This window comes from Erythranthe guttata, chromosome 8 (assembly GCF_056151865.1).
Source record: "Erythranthe guttata isolate IM_541 chromosome 8, IM_541, whole genome shotgun sequence".
Taxonomy (NCBI): domain Eukaryota; kingdom Viridiplantae; phylum Streptophyta; class Magnoliopsida; order Lamiales; family Phrymaceae; genus Erythranthe; species Erythranthe guttata.
In genome coordinates this window covers 6096273-6105443 of record NC_142540.1, presented here as the reverse complement: position 1 = coordinate 6105443, position 9171 = coordinate 6096273, and the positions used below count along the sequence as shown (strand labels likewise).

The window sequence follows — 9171 nt, the reverse complement described above, 5'->3', positions numbered from 1 at the left end:
AAGGCTGGGGTGGCCCCCGCCCCCCCAAGATTTTTTTTTTAAGCTGTTTTTTTTTTTTTTTTTTTTTTTTTTTGGGTATTTATGTATTAGTTTATACACTTTCGCCCCCCCCAAACTTTTAATTTTGTACATTTTAGTCCCTAAAAACAAAAAAAAAATTCTCTCTTAATTTACCCCTATATTTTCGCCCCCCCAAGAAAACACCCCTGGGTCCGCCCCTGCACATAAGTGCACGTGAAGTATAAAACAAAAATAAAGGGGTCGTCATTAATTAAATTTGATCAACTGATCATCCAGCACAAATGATCTCTCTCCCCAATCCTCAAAACTGTTACTACTACAAAACATATCATTCACTATTAATTAATTAATAAAATAGTGAACCAAAAATAAAAATAAATACTCCAAAGTATTAAATTTTTTGTATAGTACAATACCAAGAATCCCAGACCAAAGCCTTCAAAACCAAACCACACAAACACACACACACACACACACAGAGACAGAGCTTTTCTTTAATCTGAGAGAGAGTTTCTTCAATGAAGAAACAAGGCTGTGAGATTGAAGCATTCGGCATCAACTACACAATCTACACCACTACCCCCCACAAAAACATTAATCCCAAAGGCGGTGCCGCCGCCGCCGCCGCCGGTAAACCCCAGGCCCGGCAGGTGCTCAGGGATGTCAGCCTCACGGCGAAGCCCTTCGAAATCCTCGCCATTGTCGGCCCAAGCGGCGCCGGAAAATCCTCACTCCTCGAAATCCTCGCCGGAAAACTCACCCCACAGTCCGCCTCCGTCTACGTCAACCAGAAGCCGCTCGACAAACCCCGGTTCAAGAAACTCTCCGGCTACGTCACCCAGAAGGACACCCTCTTCCCCCTCCTCACCGTCGAGGAGACCCTCAAGTTCAGCGCCAAGCTCCGCCTCAACCTCCCGGAGCCGGACCTCTCGTCCCGGGTCAAGTCCCTGATGCACGAGCTCGGCCTCAGCCACGTCGCCGCCGTCCGCGTCGGCGACGACCGGGTCCGCGGAATCTCCGGCGGGGAGCGCCGCCGCGTCTCCATCGGCGTGGAGGCCATCCACGACCCGAAGATCCTGATCCTCGACGAGCCCACCTCCGGCCTCGACAGCAGCTCCGCCCTCCAGATCGTCGACATGCTGAAATCCATGGCGGAGACACGTGGCAGGACCGTGGTACTCAGCATCCACCAGCCCGGGTTCAGAATCGTGAAGCAGTTCAACTCCGTCCTCCTCCTCGCAAACGGCGTCGTACTCCACCACGGCTCGATCGAACTCCTCACCGTCAACCTCATGCTCATGGGCCTCCACCTCCCCCTCCACGTCAACCCCGTCGAGTTCGCCATCGAATCCATCGAAACAATGAACCACCACCACCAAATCACAACAATGCCACCCAACAAAATCGCACCACCACCACCAGCAGTCGAAGGAGGCACGACCCGAACCGGCCGGTTCACCCTCCAGCAACTATTCCAGCAGTCGAAAGTAATCGACGAGGAATCCTTACCATTCGACGTTGGAATCGACGTGCCACGTGGCTACGCGAATTCAAGATTCTTCGAGACAATGATCCTCACGCATAGATTCGGGAAGAACATTTACAGGACGAAGGAGCTCTTCGCATGCAGGACAATCTCCATGCTGCTATCCGGCGTCGTTTTAGGGTCCATTTTCTACAACCTCAAAGACAACCTAATCGGAGCGGAAGAACGCGTCGGGTTATTCGCGTTCATACTCACATTCCTCCTCTCGAGCACAACCGAAGCGCTCCCGATCTTCTTACAAGAAAAGGAAATACTAATGAAAGAAACTTCCAGCGGAAGCTACAGGGTTTCGTCGTACGCCATAGCCAACGGCCTCGTCTACTTACCCTTTCTACTCATACTAGCAATACTATTCTCCGTCCCCGTATACTGGCTGGTGGGATTGAACGGAAGCTTCACGGCGTTCGCGCACTTTCTGGCGCTGATCTGGCTGATCCTGTACACGGCGAATTCCGTGGTGGTCTGTTTCAGCGCGCTGGTGCCGAATTTCATAATCGGGAACTCGGTGATCTCCGCGGTGATGGGGTCGTTCTTCTTGTTTTCGGGGTATTTCGTGTCGAAGAACGGGATACCAAAGTATTGGGTTTTCATGCACTACATTTCGCTGTTCAAGTATCCGTTCGAAGGGCTGCTGATAAACGAGTTTTCGGGGTCGAAGAAGTGCTTGGACTACATGTTCGGCACGTGCGTGGTGAGTGGTGAAGATGTGCTGAGAGAAGAAGGGTACGGCGATGAAGAGAGTAGGTGGAGGAATTATGTGATTATGGTTGGGTTTATTCTTGTTTACAGGTTTGTTTCGTACGTTATTCTCAGGTGTAAATGCTCTCAATCTGGGATCAAAGGTTTTCTCTTCTTCTGAAACATTTGGTTTTTTTTTTTTTTTTTTAATAACTTCTCTTAAATCTCTGTCCATTTTTTCTGTTTTTTTTTTTCTTGTGATGGATGTTCTAACTACTTGTAAGCAGTGTATGTATGAATTTTTACGTTTTTTTGATCAATAGAAAGAAAATTAAATTACTTTTTTTTTTTGTTATGATTAAAAATTGGAGTTTATAAATTTGGTGGTGTACTCTTTCAAAGAATTGAGATCACGGGTTCTGAATTCTGATCAGTTAGAATAAAAAATTCCAGGGTGTAAAAATATGATTTTCATTGTTTATTTTTATTTTATTGATTTATTTATCCATGTGTTTCTGAGTAGGGGGGTGTGTGTGTTTTTTGCCTTTTGGAGGATTAGGAGAATTTTATCGATAAACGAATGTGATTAAATAATAACATTATATTGTATTTATCCTGCTGAAATTTGATTCTATCCACGTGGCAAGAAAACCTTTCCATGGTGGCTTGTTAAGTTCAATATTGGCTCTGAGGACTTGCCACGTATGTGTCCTAATTTGAGTCATCGAATTTATTAGGACCACTTATTTTCGGCAATTAGATCTCACATCTGGTTATTTGCATTAGTTGGATTTGAACCGTAGATATACATATGATCCACATGATCATAACATATACATGTGTATGTAACTGTAGATATACATACAATCACACACATATATATACATATGTATGTATGCTTAGTTGGTAGTTATTTAATTAAATTTACGATTCAAATCCATCCAATGTAAATAATCAAGTGTAGCATTTAACCCCCATTTATTTTCTGCTAGTTATTTCATTCGGTACTTTCCTATTGTACCGATTTGTTTCAAAAATCTCGTTATTAGTATTAGTTAAAAATTTCCTACGATTCATTTTTTATAGAATACAACCTCCTTATTTGTTCTTTTCTTTTTGACCTGAGAGCAACCACTTGGCAATACAAATTTTCAGAACATAACAATCGATGTACACGTAAACTACAACTTTTTAATGTATCCGACACTTGAGGACACCTGCGAGACATATTATTTATCATTTTGTAATTTCTGAACAGTTAGAAACATGTTTGAGTAGCGAATTTCTACATATTTTTATTGATTCCCTAATTATTTACATTATTTAATGATCAATTGTATATTGATAATCAATAGTAATCTATTTTTTTGAACATGTTTGTATGAAAATATATTAAACAAAATTATATATATGTACATTTATATAACATATTATAAATATACCCTTAGGCCCCGTTTGGTTGGCAAGATAAGATTAGCCAAGATAAGATTAAATAATCTAATGAAACCCAACTATTTTATTGGAGCTTGAAACGTCCAAAAAATAAAACTCATTAGAAGGCAAGATAAGCAATGATTATTTAATTTTGACGGGTCGACACGGCAATTTATTGAGAATACCAAATATCAAATTAAGTCCAACTATTTAGTTAATCATGGTTTATCTTGGCAATCAAACGGGGCCTTATACTTATAATATTTTCATGTTTCCCCGTGTCCTTTTCCGTTTCTCCATATCGCCGTTTCTATATGCGTGCTGCATAGATAACATAGATAACAGTGTATATTAAGGGGCAGTTGCTCAAAAAATATGACTATCGATTGTGATTGCTAATGCTAACAAATACAAGATATCTTTCAGTAATTAGAGTAAATAAACCCATTTTTAATTTTTACATCGATATATTTATGTATTAAAGAATACTCTAGAATAAGATAAGGGTCACTTTTTTGTACAAAAATAAAATTGAAAAATTAGAATCACCGAAATTTCAAGATCAACATTGCTTTGGAGATTACGATGAAATGTTTTGGTGAAACGTGGTGCTTAGGTTAGGACACACGTTGTGGATGTAAAAATTGTTGAGGAATAAATAATATGTGGGATGCAAAAATAATTTAAAATAAATTAAATATGTATGTATATATAAAATACACATAGACACACACACTTGGGCAGTAGTTCACATGCAAATGTGTAATAAAGATTGCATGGTGGAAAATTGGAATCCGTGATGATGCCAGATAGATTGTTGTACAAAGGGCTGTCTCGTTCGTTGGCATATATATATATATATATATATATATATATATATATATATATATATATATATATATATATATATATATATATATATATATATATATTTATTTAGCTGACCACTAGTGACAAACTATTTTCACGGACCCCCCTGAATTTCCACTACTATTACAGATAAGTGCACTCTTTTTACTTTCGTAAATTATTCGTTTCTCGAAAATTAGTGTCGATCGACCTAGGAGAATTTTGTGGTAAACAAATTCTTCTCTAATGATGACAATGGAGGAGAAAGAACTGATCGTAATATTTTTTATTTTGTTCGTGGTTGGTTGTGTGCGATTTCGCACATCCAAAGTTCCTTCACTAATGGTACTTAAACATGTCGGAATAATGTATGAAACTAGTTTTTCGGCGTAAAAAGAAAATAGAAAGACATTTTGTGAAAGATGTACAATTTGTGAAAGAAAACTTGTGTGATTCAATATTTCGTATCCTTTACAATAAACCGCGTACCCTAGATGTCCCTTTTATAGTAGAGAATAAGGTGACTTGAGAAGTCTCAATTGCAATTCAAGATTAATTACCTAATTTACATCTTTTACTATGAGGCAATTTTGATTTAACCTAATTTACATTTCTTCATAAGCCGGAAACCTGAATTTACTCTAGATTTTGAATCTTCGATGTGAAAAACATAAACAATATCGTACATAACCTTCATGAGTAGAAGTCTTGGAGTGGACGTCGTAACCAAACGGTCATGGTACAGTCACAAAATTTGGTAAAAGAAGTTTCACTAGACCAAGAAATCTAGCCCAAATAAACAAAACTCAAGCTGTAGATATTTTTATGAACTCCTAAAAATTATCTCTATTGTACTGAACTTTGCATTCTAAATTTTACCTAGAACATTCATTGAGTCACTCTCAACCGTAAGATTAAATAATTATCATAATGCATTAGGAAGTGGAGCATTAGGAAGTGGAGTAGTATTTAACCATGGAAAATATTTCATTTATCAATCTATAAAATAAACTTGTTAAGACCTCGAGTGATTCTAAAATTAATTACCTCTTATATTTTGCAATATTTTTTTTTTTTTTCTGATTTGGTAACGAAAGGGAAAAAAACATAGTGAACCTCCATTGCTTTTGATATCACACAACTATTGTAGCTAGAAAAAACTAATTGGCAATGTTTTAAAGAATAATTTCCATATCATAAGCAAATATCAATGTATAAGTTTATCGCAAATAAAAAAAATCACAATGAAGATTTGCCAACGATATGCTGATCTTGTTTAATCATGTATTGAATTTTAAAGTTTCTTAAATCAATAAGGTTGTGTAAAATTAGCCAACGAGAGCCGTAGATTTAGCTTTTTTATTGCTCTTCCTAAAAAATCAAGTCCAATTCCATATACTATAAATATTACCATGGGTAGATTTATCTTTTGTTGTTCCTCAACTTAAAATTTCAAGCCCATATATATATATATATATATATATATATATATATATATATATATATATATATATATATATATATATATATATATATATATATATATATATATATATATATATATATATATATATATATATATATATATATACCTCCTCTATGAATTAAAAGAAAGTACTACAATTTGGTTCGTTTATTGGTTACTTTTCTAATATAAATCTTCAAAAAAAATTCGGATGTTCTCTTATTTGAATTCCGAAATATGATGTATGTTCTCAAAACATATAAATAATAAAATAATGAAATAAAGAAATTCCCATAATTTTATAAACGGATTACTAACATGTTTTTCTTGTACCAACTTACCACCTACGGAACCAGGGTCTTTTAATTGGATTTTGAAACTACTAACCACTAGGCCATACAAGATGTTTACTAACAGGTTTTTCTTCATTTGTATGTTAGCTAGAAGAAAGCAACATTTGCTATCAAGTACGATAAATATTGAAATGCCCAAGTTCAAATGTACGCGAAAATTCCGACAAGAAAAATGAATAGAGCCCCATTTAATAAGAATGACGGGATTACTATGCCATCGCCTTATGCATATTAAGTAAAAATAGCATGCACTTCAAGTTCGATATGAAAAAAAAAGTTCTACTTATTTTTTTCCAAAATATCCGATTGTAGAATCTAGCGGAAGTCCAATTCAGCATCACAAAAGTTTTGAAACGGGCCGGTTCCCATCAGTTCACGGGTCGAATGGGCCCGTGGGCATGTCTAATCCCACCACCAAGCTTGATCTACTATCAAATAAATCATTGCATAAGTAGTCGGACTATTCGTAATAATATATCAAGACCAATCAACCGTATTAAACGAGGGCTTACGAGTACCTACAATGTTAATTTAAATGACCTATGGACAATGAAGTGCCAGCACATAGTACCTATAATCAACTTGAAACAGCTAAAGGCACTTCCAACTCTTCTACCAAAGTGAACTCACCACCCTTATTCTGTTCCTCATCCGCATCAAAATCAGCAATATTCGGCACATATCCAGAAAGCTTCATCACCTTACTAAGTCCTTTCAGTAATGAATATATTTCCTTCTTCTTCGAATGCCTCGTGTCTTTCACCATAAAAACATGCGTTCGGCTACTTATTTCAATCCAACTACAACCAGGCTGCTTCACAACACCGTTCTTCCTCATAAGTTTCCGAACCCTCGTCACATCTCTCCATCTCCCAAGCTCAGCATACATGTTCGATAAAAGTACATAAGGCCCCGAATTTTCAGGATCAATCTCCAATAATTTGTCCGCTACAAAACTGCCCATTTCAATATCTCGATGGAGTTTACAAGCAGAAAGCAAAGACCCCCACACAACACTATCGGGATTCATCGGCATTGAAAGAATCGTATTTTTCGCTTCGACAAGCCTACCCGCTCGACCTAGTAAATCAACCATACACGTGTAGTGGTCTTTTAGTGGTTTCAGACCAAACTCTCTGCTCATCGACTCGAAATACCGACACCCTTCTTCAACCAATCCCGCGTGGCTACAAGCACAGAGAACACCAATCATAGTCACGTGATCGGGTTTCATTTCAGACACAGCCAACATTTCCTTAAACAACTCGAGAGCTTCATTCCCTTGTCCATTCTGCGCGTACCCCACTATCATGGCATTGTACGAAACACCATCCCTTTCGACCATTTTTCTGAATACCCTGTTTCCATCTTCGACCGATGCGCATTTCATGTACATGTCTATAAGAGAGTTGCCCACGAAAATATCGGGCTCAAATCCATGCTGGAATCGGAATCCCTGCTTTAAGACATGTGTATGGGCTTGTCTACCGAGCTTCAAATCCGCAAGATTCGCACATGCATTGAGAAGGTTGCCAAATGTGTAGTGAGTGGGCCAAACGGGTTCCCTTTTCAAGAGGAGAAAGAGGGCTAATGCCTCTTCGTTTTCTCCATTCTGTGTATATCCAGCAATAAGCGCATTCCAAGATACAATATTTCTATCAATCATTTTCGAGAACATAGTTCTTGCGGTCTTCACACTTGCAGCTTTGGCGTAACCACTTACGATAGATGTCTCGGATACCACGTTTTTTATCGGCATCTTATCGAAAAGCCACCTGGCTTCGTTTATCATATTGCACTTAGCGTACATATCAACTAGTGCATTCGAAATAACCAGATCACTGCGTAACTTGTTGAATTTCACTACTCGGGCATGAACTTCGCGACCTTGTATAACTGCGCACAAGCTTGCACAAGCACTGATCACACTAGCTATGGTCATTTCATCCGGCTCAACTCCACATTCCATCATTCTAACAAAAATCTGAAGCGCTTCGCTTGCTGGTCCGTTTTGTTCGTAAGAAGTAATCATACTATTCCAAGATACAGTGTTTCGTTCAGTCATTCCATCGAACACTTTTTGAGCACTATCCACATCCCCACACTTTGCATACATATCAACAAGTGCAGACCCCATATAAACATCGGCAATGAATCTCGACTTGGCCAGCGAAGCATGGATCTGTGTACCCATTACCGAGTCTCTCAATCCAGCACAAGCACTAAGCGCACTCCCATAACTAAACTCATTCAACATAAAATCATCTCCATGCATTTTCACTAAATACTCCAACGACCTGTCAAATATCTCTAGCTGGGAAAAACCAGACACCATCAAATTCCACGAGCACTGGTCAGGTTCCGGCATCGAAGCGAACACCCTCTCGGCTTCATCGACCGAACCCGATATCGTTAATGCACCAATAATCGAGTTATAAGTAAAGGCGTTTCTTGTGGGCATTTTATCGAACAAGACGCGTGCATAGTTAAAGTAGCCGCATTTTCCATAAACATCGATGAGCCGGTTGTTGATAAAGACTTCGTAACTGAACTGGGATTTGAGAACGCAGGCGTGAACGGCACGGACATCGGGGGAGAGCTTGGATTTGTTGCAGGAATCCAACAGCTTTGCAAATGGTGAAGATGAAGGGCTGCTGAGTAAGAGTTTATTGGTGCAGAGAACCGCATTTCTTGCCATTCCATTACTATTGTTATATCACAGAGAGGAATAAGCATTTCGTTTTGCGTTGAAGTTCTCAGGAATCACCATATAGCAAGGTGAGTTGAGAATCAAGAACAGAGTTGTTGAACGTTGAGAAAATGGA

The 9171-nt window shown here is 38.6% G+C and overlaps 2 protein-coding genes across 2 annotated transcripts; one reads left to right on the top strand and one right to left on the bottom strand.

Annotated features, from left to right (window-relative positions):
• Positions 1–239: 239 nt before the first annotated feature.
• Positions 240–2580, top strand: ABCG5 (ABC-2 type transporter family protein). The gene has a single exon (XM_012998259.2). It carries the CDS (start codon positions 540–542, stop codon positions 2424–2426), a length of 1887 nt encoding a protein of 628 aa, XP_012853713.2. The 5' UTR covers positions 240–539; the 3' UTR covers positions 2427–2580.
• Positions 2581–6449: 3869 nt separating this feature from the next.
• On the bottom strand, positions 6450–9171 carry LOC105973250 (pentatricopeptide repeat-containing protein At2g13600). Its single transcript, XM_012998271.2, has 2 exons — positions 6918–9171; positions 6450–6771 (listed from the first exon to the last, which is right to left on the bottom strand). Exon 1 carries the CDS (start codon positions 9042–9044, stop codon positions 6924–6926), a length of 2121 nt encoding a protein of 706 aa, XP_012853725.2. The 5' UTR covers positions 9045–9171; the 3' UTR covers positions 6450–6771; positions 6918–6923.

Excerpts from the sequence above, each read along its gene's own strand:
- ABCG5 (XM_012998259.2), top strand. The coding sequence starts at position 540 with ATGAAGAAACAAGGCTGTGAGATTGAAGCATTCGGCATCAACTACACA.
- LOC105973250 (XM_012998271.2), bottom strand. The coding sequence starts at position 9,044 with ATGGCAAGAAATGCGGTTCTCTGCACCAATAAACTCTTACTCAGCAGC.